Source organism: Aedes albopictus, chromosome 2 (genome assembly GCF_035046485.1).
Source record: "Aedes albopictus strain Foshan chromosome 2, AalbF5, whole genome shotgun sequence".
In the NCBI taxonomy this organism is placed as follows: Eukaryota; Metazoa; Arthropoda; class Insecta; order Diptera; family Culicidae; genus Aedes; species Aedes albopictus.
In genome coordinates, this window is record NC_085137.1 from 226,000,801 (window position 1) to 226,014,090 (window position 13,290).

Below are 13,290 nucleotides of genomic sequence, written 5' to 3' on the forward strand. Positions count from 1 at the left end.
CTTTGTTCAGCAAGCGGTACAAGTGCTTCCAGATTACCAAGAACGAAGCGGACGACTTTCTGACGTATGCTGGAACGGTGAACCGGTGCTGCGAAGACTTCGAGCTCAACAACATTACGGCGGACCAATTCAAAAGCCTGATCTTCATATGTGGACTACGATCAACAAAGAACGCTGACATCCGGACGAGGCTCTTGTCTAAGCTAGAGGCCAACACAGAAGGTGAATGCACCCTGGAGTCACTCATTTCCGAGTGCCAACGCCTACAGAACCTCAAGCACGATACGGCCATGGTGGAACAGAGGAAACCGGTAAGCTCAATCTGTGCAGTCAAGCAGACCAAGCCCCGACCGTTTCCAACCGGTTCTAAGGAGAAGATGAAACGAAATCTGATGGTCCGAAAACTCCCTGTTGGCAATGTGGCGGAATGCATTACGTCCGGGACTGCACCTACACGAAGCATGTTTGCCGGGACTGCAAGCAAACCGGCCACAAGGAAGGTTACTGTGGATGCTACACATCCAAGGCGACGACGTCCAAGAAGAAGAAAACCGTCAACGGAATTTTCTGCATCAACCAGGTGAGCTGTACATCAAGGCGGAAGTTCCTGACTGTGGACATCAACGGGTCACAAGCTACTCTTCAGTTGGACACTGCGTCGGACATCACCATCATTTCGCAGAAGGTGTGGAGGATGAACCTGGGATCGCCATCACTCACAACCACAACACGGACTGCCAAAACAGCGTCGGGAAATCAACTCCATCTTCTCGGTGCGGTTTTGGTGACTCCTCCGACCGTGACTGAGCATTGGAGCAGTCACGGTCGGAGGAGTCACCAAAACCGCAACTTTCTATGTAACCAGAAACGGCATCAACCTGTTCGGATTGGATTGGATCGAGCTATTCGAACTGTGGGATACACCGCTGTCTTCAATTTGCAATCAAGTCCAAGCCACTTCAGATCACATCAATCAAGTCGATCGGTACAAAGCTGCGTATCCAGAAGTCTTCAAGTCCGGCCTTGGACACTGCAAAAAGATGAAAGTACGACTGTATCTCAAGCCCGATGCTAGACCCGTTTTCAAGCCTAAACGACCAGTTCCTTACACGTCCATGGAGAAGATCGACGCAGAGTTGGACCGTCTCCAATCATTGGGAATAATCGAACCAGTGGATTTTTCACAGTGGGCTGCTCCGATCGTTGTCGTGAAGAAACCTGGAGGAAAAGTTCGAATATGTGCTGACTACTCAACAGGATTGAACGCTGTCTTGGAGCCGAACCACTATCCACTACCAGTTCCTGATGACATCTTTACGAAGCTCAACGGTTGCCGGTATTTTAACATCATCGACCTCAGCGACGCCTACCTTCAAGTGGAAGTGGATGATGATTCAAAACAGCTGCTCACAATCAACACTCACCGAGGACTTTTCCGATTCAACCGGCTCGCACCTGGTGTCAAATCTGCTCCCGGGGCTTTCCAACAATTGATGAATACCATGATCGCCGGTCTCAAAGGAGTGGATTCGTTTTTGGACGACATTTTCATCTACAGCAAAACCGAAAAGGAACATCACCAGATTCTCAACGCACTATTCAAACGACTTCAAGATTATGGTTTCGTTTTGCGCGAAGAAAAGTGCAACATTCTTCAGAATCAAGTGAAGTTTCTGGCACACATCGTAGACGAGAAAGGCCTCCATCCTGACCCAGCCAAAGTGGATGCCATTGTGAAGATGCCGCCTCCCAAAGACGTCACAACCCTACGTTCATTCCTTGGTGCAGTAAACTTTTATGCGAAGTTCGTGCCCGAAATGCATCAACTGCGACGCCCGCTTGACGCAATGCTCAAGAAAGACGCAAAATTCGTTTGGACCAAAGAATGCCAGAGATCGTTCCAGCGTTTCAAAGAGGTACTCCAATCGGATTTGCTCCTGACCCATTATGACCCTTCATTGGATATCATTGTTGCTGCCGATGCTTCGCAATCTGGAATCGGTGCCTGCCTTCTACACAAGCTTCCGGATGGTTCAATCAAAGCCGTGGCGCATGCATCTCGATCACTCACTCCGGCAGAGGCAAATTACGGACAGATAGAGAAGGAAGGACTCGCACTGGTTTTCGCTGTAACAAAATTCCATCGAATGCTGCTAGGTCGCAAATTCACTCTCCAGACGGATCACCAACCACTCCTGCGAATTTTTGGACAAAAGAAGGGAATTCCGGTTCATACGGCCAACCGCCTTCAACGTTGGGCTTTGACGCTTCTATGCTATGATTTTGAAATCGAGTACGTGTCCACAACTCAATTTGGATATGCCGACGTTCTCTCTCGCCTCATCGACAATTACGTCAAACCAGAGGAAGATTTCATCATCGCATCCATTCAATTAGAAGACGACATCGAAATTCCGCTTCAAGAAGCTATCAGCTCGCTACCCGTGACATTCAAGTCGGTTCGTGATGCTACTCTCAAATGTCCAGTCCTACAGCAAGTGACAAACTTCATCAAGAATGGGTGGCCTTCCAAACTCGACAACATCACCAGCACGGCAGTACAACCCTTTTTCGCTCATCGAGACGCACTATCAGTAGTAAAGGACTGCATCATGATGTCTAACCGTTTGGTCATTCCGGAAAACTACCGTCAGCGTATCCTCAAGCAACTCCATAGAGGACATCCAGGAATGGAGAGGATGAAAGCTGTTGCACGCAGCTACGTGTATTGGCCAAGGATCGATGACAACATTGTCGATTTTGTTAGAAGATGTGAAAGCTGCGCTATCCATTCGAAAACACCGACGAAAGTTTCCCTGCAATCCTGGCCATTAACCAAATCTCCCTGGGAACGTCTTCACATCGATTTCGCTGGCCCGCTCAACGGTTTGTACTTTCTGGTAGTTGTTGACGCCTTTTCCAAATGGCCAGAAATTCGCATCGTACGATCCCCGACATGGACATCCGACATGGACGAGAACAGCTTTCCCGGGAAGCTGACTAGACTGATAAGAGCAACGATGGACGGTGTGCAGAACAGCGTAAGGATTTCGGGTGAACTATCCAGTTCATTTGAATCTCGACAGGGACTACGACAAGGTGATGGACTTTCCTGCCTACTATTCAACATCGCCCTGGAAGGTGTTATGCGACGAGCCGGGCTCAACAGCCGGGGTACGATCTTCACGAAATCCAGCCAATTTGTATGTTTTGCGGATGACATGGATATTATTGCTAGGACATTTGGAACGGTGGCATAACAGTACACCCGCCTGAAACGTGAAGCAGCAAAGATCGGACTGGTGGTGAATGCGGCTAAGACAAAGTACATGCTGGTAGGTGGGACTGAGCGAGACAGGACAAGCCTTGGCAGCAATGTTACGATAGACGGGGATACTTTCGAGGTGGTAGAAGAATTCGTCTACCTCGGTTCCTTGCTAACGGCTGACAATAACGTGAGCCGTGAAATACGAAGGCGCATCATCAGTGGAAGTCGTGCCTATTATGGGCTCCAGAAGAAACTGCGGTCAAAAAAGATTCACCCCCGCACCAAATGCACCATGTACAAAACGCTAATAAGACCGGTAACCCTCTACGGGCACGAGACATGGACCATGCTATAGGAGGACCTGCAAGCACTCGGAGTTTTCGAGCGACGGGTGCTAAGGACGATCTTCGGCGGCGTGCAGGAGAACGGTGAGTGGCGGAGAAGGATGAACCACGAGCTCGCTGCACTTTATGGCGAACCCAGCATCCAGAAGGTAGCCAAAGCCGGAAGGATACGGTGGGCAGGGCATGTTGCAAGAATGCCGGACAACAACCCTGCAAAGTTGGTGTTTGCTAACCATCCGGTTGGTACAAGAAGGCGTGGAGCGCAGAGAGCACGATGGGCGGACCAGGTGGAGCGTGATCTGGCGAGTGTTGGGCGTGACCGACGTTGGAGAGCTGCAGCTGCAAATCGAGTATTATGGCGGCAAATTGTTGATTCAGTACTATCATGAATTTGATGTTAACTAAATAAATGAAATGAAACGATCCACGACAACAGCAGCAGTAACCGAGTTCCTGAACGAGCTGTTTTCACGATTTGGAATTCCCAACGTCATAGTTTCCGATAATGGCACCCAATTCACATCGGAACAGTTCGCAGTTCTGTGCAGAAGAAACGGCATTCAACACTTCCGGATTTCACCGTATCACCCTCAGTCCAATGGTCAGGCGGAACGATTCGTCGATACTCTGAAAAGATCTTTGCACAAAATCAACGAGGGGGAAAACATGTCAGAAACGCTCCAGACTTTCCTTCAAGTATACCGGACCACTCCAAGTCGTGTGCTGGACGGCAAGACTCCATCGCAGCTGATGCTTGGTCGGAACATGAGGACAACTCTGGATCTGCTCCATAATGAACAACCACCACCGGCAATTCGCAATCACCACCAAGAAGAGCAGTTCAACCGAAAGCATGGAGTAACTACACGAGACTTCCATCGAGGTGACATGGTCTACGCCAAGGTCTACAGCAGCAATACCAAGTGGCAGTGGGTTCCCGGCGTCATCATTGAAGCTATCGGACGAGTCAACCATAACGTACTATTGGACGACTGGCATGGACGAAAAAAGCTGATAAGGTCGCATTCAAACCAACTCAAGCTCCGTTTCAATGAAGCATCGGTCGCAACGGATTCAACCGCCTTGGACATCCTGGTAGACATGTTCAGTCTTCAAACAAGATCACCGGCATCGCAAGTCCAAAGGATTCAACCCGAGCAAGAGACGATTCCAATTCCATCAACCTCCAGTTTTGAACCACAGCCTGAAATGGATGATCAATTACCGGCAGTTTCAAATCAACCAGGACGCACTGAGGACGGTTCCGAGTCAATGATAGAGCATGGTCGAGCCGAACAGCCAGAACTAATCGATGACACCAATGATCCACCGGTCGAGGTCAATTTCGCACCAGCAAGATCAAGCCGCCCTCAAAGAACAATTCGGATGCCTTCCAGATTTGAACCATACCTACTTTGGAGATAAGAAGGGAGGAATGTTGGAGACTGACAAGAAGTCGAAGCAGTCATTGATTTTGTTAATTGTTGATCTTAGTAACACACACCTTTGCTCACACCTACCTAGCAACACTACCATATAAAAGTAAGGTCCCGCGCTAGGTAGAGTCATTCTGTATCTTCAAGTTGAACAATAAACACCATTAATTAGTAATCAATCTGAAGTACATCATTGGTCTTACTCAGAAATCGAAAAATCCTTTGTTTTCTTACTCAGTTTTCGTTTAAAGTGGGACAACCCATTGCCAATGCGTGCGTCGACTCATACGCGAATAAGATGATCGTCATCCGCTTTTTGGGATGATTGCCGTATGACTGATTCGTCATTCGAAAACACGATTTTGGTAATTTGGACTGGATGGTCGGACAAATCAGTCGATTTCGGGATGGGGTTTTCGTTCAGTGTGTCTTACGACTGATTCGTCATTCCGAAGGGGCTGGTCATAAACCACGTATACCAAAATTTGGCCATTTCAGACCCCCCCCCCTAGTAGACTTTTGTCCATACAAAAATTTTGAAATTTGTATAGAGCGTAGACTTTGGCCAGATCCACACCCTTCGCCCCATAAAGTCTACGTGGTTTATGAACGGTCCCAAAACACGATTTTGTTAAAAAGGAAACTTTGAATTATCAGGATACTTTAAGTTGCCATCATCACACTCATACGTGGTTCGTTAGTGATGGGTGACAACTCTACACTGAACGGAAGCCCCCGCCCAAGAGGCGATACGATCGGGCCCCTTAACGACATTCGGTCGGAAACCGGATGTCCGGATGGTCCACCGACCGAATGATGTCATCCTAAAACTGGATGACAGCGAAATGAAAATGGAATGTCGACGACAGTCGAGCAACCTTGTTTTTTAGCGATTGATAACACTCTTATATCCACTACTCTTCTCAAAAATGATGTGCTTATTAGTGGCCAGGGTGCCCTCGCGAGCACCTTTTATCAAAAATATGACATGTCAAGAAATAGGACATGCAACCAGGGGTAGAAGCTGACTGTCAACTGGGAACAAATTGCGCCTACCCTCTATCATGTTTTAGAACCAGTAAAAAGACGTAATTGCCAAACAAGAAAAGTTCAATTTTCGATTGCAAAACTGAATTGAATACCGTTTTATCATGCTAAAAGCAAGTCAGTATGTGATTCAAACATAAAGAGTGTTATATTCAGCATATAAGATTGAAAAATTTCATTCCGAAAAAATCAGTATTTTGTTTTCACCATTATGAAATATTAGCCTCTACTCTCGTTTGTTTTTGTTGTTGTTTTGTTTGAAGTGCGAAAATCGGCTGAAAATTGAAAACTCCCTGATCGATTATTTCTCTCCAATGTGAGGATAATTTAACGCTATGACTCAAGAAATGTCGATAATTACCGAAAACACTGATCATAAGCATCAAAATCGAGAAAAAAACACTGATGTTTGTGCTACTGTTGATGTTTATAAAACCATTAAACAAAAGATGTTTACAAATTAGAACCAACAGTAGATGGCGCGCAGGTGGGCATGTTTGGGTAGGCGTAAAGGGTAGCATCTTCTACCCCTGCATGCAACGCAAATTAGTCAATGCCGCGGGTGTAACAAACAAGGAACTTGTTACGCTATCGATGAATGAATTTGTTGCATTTGTGTTGCCTTCGCTCTGCAACTAATATTCATTCGCATAGCGTGCGTCGTCTCATACGCGAATAAGATGGTCGTCATCCGCTTTTTAGGATGATTGCCGAATGACTGATTCGTCATTCGAAAAGACGATTATGGTAACTTGGACTGGATGGTCGGACAAATCAGTCGATTTCGGGATGGGGTTTTCGTTCAGTGTAGGCTTTTTTTTGCTTATATGTATAGCACGTTAGCGCCGCTCTTTCGTCGTCGTCGTTTTCTCTCACATTCTCTCTTACTTTCGTTCTCGTGGCGTGCTGCGGGCTGCGGCGTCCGTCGTGGCGGTCGTCGCGCACCAACTTAAGCAGGCTGTTACACCTGTCGCTCGGGTGAAAAATGCTGGTCCGGATCACTAAATTGACCATAATTCCGAAACGCCTTGACCGATCCGAATCATTTTCAATAGCAAACAATGCGGTAAAATTCCGGTTCGATTCGAGCTATAATCCGAAAAATCGGCCAATGGGAAGTGCCTTTAAAGTGAGTGAACTTATTTTGTTCACAGACACACATACATACACACATACAGACATCATCTCAATTCGTCGAACTGAGTTGATTGGTATATGCGACTTGACCCTCCAAGCCTCCTATCGAAAATTTTTTTTTTGAGTGAACATATAGCCTTTCAGTTCACTTAGGTGAACGAGAAAGGCAAAAAATGTGTTTCGTATTAAATGCAATTTACTTTACCAATTAGCGTCTGGGAGCTATTTTGGGCACTTGTTATCATAACTTAGTCAATGTTTAACCGATGGTCTTGATTTTTGGAACACGATCAGATACGTACAGTATGTAGCCGTGATCAAAAATTGAAGTCAATCGGATTGAAATAGACTGAATTATAGCAGCAAGTGCCCAAAATAGGTCCCCCTGCACAAATGGTCCCAGCTAACTTTCTTTCCTGACCACCCACAGTGGTGCAGAGGGCCTAAATAGAAAATCTTCATCCTGAGCGAATGATTATAATAGTCACCTTGATCTTTGACCAGGCTATACTTCTATCGTCTTCTTTTCTGTCGTTATCGTCTGTGTCGATGATTTCGTCTAGGATTTTAAACTGGAGAGTTGCCTCCGCCGTTAGGTCTCTCACCTGTACTTCTTCGCCCAATCCCGAGCAGAGGAGAATATCAAATTAATAACTACGAAAAAACATAACCTGTTTTTATATCTTGGTTTGTTATCATTAACTTATCAAGGCATTACTTCTCCATTACATCGTTTGTTGGGCAATCTTATTTTGTTATAAGCACGGTATTGGTATACATTCATTAAATAGCATTCAAATAATATGTTTTGTTGTAAAACAAATTTAGTTACTATTGAACTATAGAGTGTGCATAAATATTTAATCATCAACACCACAACGATAACAAGTTTAAAAATCAAAACTACATCATTATATTTACGTTGTTTTCAGCATTCCGTGATGAGGAGCTTATGCATAATATTTCATCTGTTCACCATCCTCTTCTGGCCTTACATCCTAACTGATAGTATACCAGCTTCTCAGCTTAATGTTTTAGTGTTATAGATAGTAGAGTCAACATTGATCAGCGGAGTTGAGCAACCTGTATCCGAAAGAACATGATTTCACGATTCCAACAACGCCAACGAGCCATTTTACAAGATGTTTTCGATCAGTTGGTGAAATTCCAGGAGGAACATATTGAAAGGTTTATAAGAAAAATACCATAAACTTCAGACTAGTCTTCTGGGGATATTCAAAAAATTGGCACTCTTTCTCCCTTGTGGCATTTAACATACCTTATATTAACCATAAGGTGCATTATTATATTTCAGGTATATTAATCATAACTAGTTTTGTTTTTGAATTATTATTAATAACATAGAAAGTTCGAAATTTGTTATTGAAATATTTGTATATTCATTATTATTTAGTTGTTATTGAAACCAACAAAACATGTTATCAAATTGGTCTTTCAGGAACATTTTTTTGTTATGATTTTTGTTATTTTGCCGCTTATGACAGACAAGTTAATAACATAATATTTTATGTTAGTAACATAAAAATAACTGATTCCATTGCTCAGTTATTTTGCCAAAATAACGCATTTTATTATGAAGTTGTTATTTCCTTCTGCTCGGGATACCTCCTGAGCTAGTGCCTCGGCGTATGTATCCGTCTCAGTTTTGAAGACCAGCGCGTCGTGCCGTTCGCGCTTGCGGACTGGTTTCACTTTTCTCAACTCCGTCTACCCAAACGTTTCCCAAGGGTTCTTCTTCCCTTGGTCCGGTTGGAGCCCGTTTCTTTTAAGGTTGGCCTCCTGGGGCTTGGTTTCCCTGCCGCTTGCGCGTTTCGAAACCGACATGGGAGCCTGATTGCTCACACTGGCCGTCCCTTTCTTCCTCTTCGGCTTCGGCGCACCCGCCTCTGCCGGATGCTTCTTGCCACCGCGAGCCGCATCTTCTTGGCAGGTTTTGGCCATGCAGGTCGAGCAGTAGGGCGGTTTGATCTCTCTGCTGAGTATCCGGCGAGCTGCATGGTCTCATGCGCCATCGTCGCATTGCCAACAAAGAAGCAGCTGCTCGTTTGGGTGGACCACTTGCTTGCGTCAACCGTACTCTACACTTCGACCAGGAGAGCGTACTCCTTCTTGGCCAGAGCTAACGATTTGTCGAGTCTCAGCAGGCCATGTTTTAGGTCCTTGCAGTTGTTAGTCCACCCACTCATCCAGCTGTTCGGCGACAACCAACATCTTTGGTAGCCCGTTCCTCACGCTAAAACTGCTCAGCACTAAAATGTGTAAGACCTACTCATAAGTGCATAATTTCGAGACCACACAAAAATGTGTGACAGTTACACATTCTCAAAAAAACAGCTCGTACACTCGTCTAGATGCGAAATGTTGATTTTTTTTTTGTTTTCCAAGGTCACTAGTAAACCTAGCTAGATTGGCGTACACAATTTTTTGCGAATTTAACGATTTTGCGGACACTGGAGCTGTTTTTGTAAATGTACAAGGGTTACACATTTTTGGTGTAGTCTGGAAATTATGCACTTTAGTGCTGAGCGGCGTTAGCGTGCTGTTGCGGTTCAGCGCCGGTGAGGTCCGCGCCGGTCATCTGCGCTTCCTCGGCCAGCGCAGCGTTGCCTCGTGCTCCTCCTGTTGAATCTTATGCAGCCTGCTCGCTGATGGGTACACCAGTCGTCATATGCGTAGCTAGGATTTTTTGTGGAGGGTGGCCAGGGGGGTGGGGGGGGGGGGTGTGTTTCTGACCTGAGATGACTTTTGAGCGATATGGTCGCCCGATATGTGAATCTGCAAGTTTTTAGGAATCAAAATTACTGTTTTAGATTTGTTCCTAGTTCCGTAAATTATATGGGTATGAACAATTCCTCCAGGATTGTTTTCAAAGCTTGCTTCAGTGATTCCATCATGGATTCCTCCAGAGATTCCTCTAAGAATGCATCTAGGGATTCCACCAGACGTTTCTTTGGGGATTAATCCAGGGATATCATTAGAGCTTCTTCTAGTGATTGTTCCAGTGCTGTTTTCGTGGTGCCTTCCGGGAATTTCAGTAATTCAGGAATTGCTTAAAAAATTGTACAAAAAACCTTTTACGAGTCCATCCAATTGTTCTAATTCGTTTAGAAATTATTGCAGACACATATTTCTCCAGATTTTTTGTCCAGGGAATCCTACAGATTTTTCCCAGAAATTCGCTAAGAAAGCTTTCCTGCTATTCTGTAAAGAGTTCCTTATGGGATTGCTTCCGGAATACCTTATAGGGTTTCTTCAGATATTCCTCCAAGAAATCTTCCAGGGATTCACCCGGGAATTCCTTCTGTAATTCTTTCAGGAACAACTTCCGGGACTATTTTAAAAATGCCTTCAAACACTCTTCTTGGGATTCCTTCAGAAATTCCTCTAGACATTGCTTCCTAGATTCCTCCTGGGGTTTATTCAGGAACTCCTTCCTGCTACGGGAATTCCTCCAAGAGTTTCTTTACCTACTTCGAACTTCAGGATTTCCTCAAGAATTTGCGTGATTTCTTCAATACTCCTTATGGAATTGTAAGAACGATAAGTGTTGATGTCTTGTCTCGCGTCGCGTCTTGTGAATGTCAATTAGTTCTTACGTAAGCACAAAACACATAAAAATGAGTGTCCTTCTGGAATTTGCTCAGAAACTGATTTCTTCCTGGGATTCCTCCAGGAATTCCTCAAGGTATTCCTCTAGAAATTCCTTCAGGAATTGTTCCGGGATTCCTCTGTGAATTCCTACAGGGATTTGTATGAAAACTCTTACAGGGATTCGTTCAGGAATTGCTCTTAAAATTTCGCTGGAATTTCTCTAGAGATACCTCAATAAATTCCTCTAGAGATTCCACCTGAGATTCTCCAGGTATTCTTTCAGGGATTCCTCCAGGGATTATTCTTGAAAGTTCTTCAGTAATTCTTCTAGAAAATCCACCAGAAATTCATTCAGGGATTTCTCCAGGGATTCCTCATGGAATTTAGGCAGGAATTCTTCCAGGAGTTCCTCTGGAGATTTCTCAAAAATTCCTCTTGGAATTCCTCTGAACATTCCGCAAAGATTCATCTAGGAGTTTCTCTAAAAATTTCTCCAGGTATTCCTCTAGAGATACCTCAAGAAATCCTTTTAGAGATTCCACCATGGAATTTCTGTAGAGATTCTTCTAGGAATTTCTCTAGGAGTTTCTCCAGGCATTCCTTCAGGAGTTCCTATAGAGTTCTTCAAGGAATTGCTCTAGAAATTCCTATGGGACTTCTTTTAGGAATATCTCGTGACATTCCTCAAGGAGTTCCTCTAGGGATTTCTATAGGGATTCCTCCAGAATTTTATTTAAGGACTCTTCCATGAAAACGTTAAAGATTTTCACCAGAAATTATCCCAGAAATTCTTGCAGAAATTCCGCCAGTAATTGATCCATGAATTCCGTCAGAAGTTACTACGGCAATTTCTCCAGGAAATCCTCCTTCCGGAGTTTATACAGGTTTATTCCTAGAATTCCTCTAGGAATTTCTGCATGAATCCCACCTGAGATTCCTCTAGGAATTCTTTCGAAGATTTCTTCAGAAATTCCCCAGGAAATCCATAAACTATTCCAGGAATTCCACCAAGAATACCTTCAGGAATTACCCCAAGAATTTCTCCAGGAATTTCTTCGGAAATTCCTACAGCAATTCCTCCAGGATTGTTTCAGGATATCCTCCATGGGTTCCTTCAGAAATTCTTTCAAGATTTTTTTTGTAATTCCTTCTGGAATTTTTTCAGAGATTCCTCCAAGAATTTATACAGGAATTTCTCCTCCAAGAATTCCTTTGGAAATTTACCAGGAATTCTTCTAAAGATTCTTACAGATATTCCTCAAAAAATTCCTTGATTTTTTTTGTTATTCCTTCTGGAATTTTTTTCAGAGATTCCTCCAAGAATTTATACAGGAATTTCTCCTCTAAGAATTCCTTTAGAAATTTACCAGGAATTCTTACAGAGATTCCTCCAAAAATTCCTCCGATGATTTCTATGGTAATTCATCCAGAAATACCATTGGGAATTCCTCTAGGAATTTCTCTAAGAATTTCTTCAAAAGTTTCTCCATCGATTCTTACCAGAATTCCTCTAGAGAATTCTCCAGAATTGAATGCAAGGATTCCTCCAGGATTTCTTCTAGGGTTACTTTCTCGGAAATACTCGAACAATTCCTCTAAGGATTTCTGCAGGAATTCCTCCTGGAATTCCGCCAGGGAATTGTCCAGAAGTTCCTCCGGGCATTTTTCCTGAGGTTCCTCCAGAAATCCCTCCAGGGGTTTTTCCAAGACTTCCCCAGGGATTCTTCCAAAAATTTTTTACAATTTTTTTTCTAAGGATTCCTCACTGGAATTTCTCAAGAGTTTCTTCAGAAATTTCTTCAGGGATTCCCCCAGAATTTCTCTAGGGAATTCTCCAGAAATTCATTCAGGGCTTCCTTCAGGATCTCTCGCAGGGTTTGCTCCATGAATTCATCCAAGAATTTCTGCAGTAAGTCGTCCAGGAACTTCTCCTGTAATTCATCCAGGGATTCCTACTGGGTTTTCTCAAGAGATTTCTCCAGGGTTTTCTCCAGGAATACCTCCAGATTTTTCCAAGAATTCCTCTTGAAATTCCTAGATTAATTTGTCCAAAAATTTCTCTTAGAAATTTCAGAATTTCAGAAATTTTAAAAATCCTTTCACCATTTCTTGCAGAGATTCACGCAAGATTTTCTCCAGAATTAGCTGAACACTTTTTGAGTAACTTAAAGGATTTCTAGAGGAATTCCTCCAGCAATTTTTATTGGAATAGCCAGAGATAACGTAAATTATTTACTTATTTTCTTGAAAACAACTCGATGATAAATTGGTCTACTTCAGCATTATTATGTATGCTTCCAACAAATTTGGGTAAGAAACTACTGCCCATCACTGTGTGAAATCCCGTCTTCCAACCAAATCCAGTATACATTGCACTAAGCGAAGTCAGTCCTCGGGTTATGTCAGTGCCTAGCCACCAGGCCGTCAGTAGTGGGATGTATTGTTG

At 43.9% G+C, this 13,290-nt stretch overlaps 1 protein-coding gene across 1 annotated transcript; it reads left to right on the forward strand.

The window, feature by feature from the left end:
- Nucleotides 1-427: 427 nt before the first annotated feature.
- LOC134286374 (uncharacterized protein K02A2.6-like) lies at nt 428-5,037 on the forward strand. Its single transcript, XM_062847984.1, has 3 exons — nt 428-773; nt 820-2,982; nt 4,049-5,037. The coding sequence occupies exons 1-3, from the start codon at nt 428-430 to the stop codon at nt 5,035-5,037; spliced, it is 3,498 nt and encodes a 1,165-aa protein (XP_062703968.1).
- The last annotated feature ends 8,253 nt before the right edge of the window (nt 5,038-13,290 follow it).

Excerpts from the sequence above, each read along its gene's own strand:
- LOC134286374 (XM_062847984.1), top strand. The coding sequence starts at position 428 with ATGCATTACGTCCGGGACTGCACCTACACGAAGCATGTTTGCCGGGAC. Across the intron at positions 774-819 it reads AAATCAACTCCATCTTCTCG|TCACGGTCGGAGGAGTCACC; the intron begins GTGCGGTTTTGG and ends GCATTGGAGCAG. Across the intron at positions 2,983-4,048 it reads ATCCGACATGGACGAGAACA|CAGCAGTAACCGAGTTCCTG; the intron begins GCTTTCCCGGGA and ends CCACGACAACAG.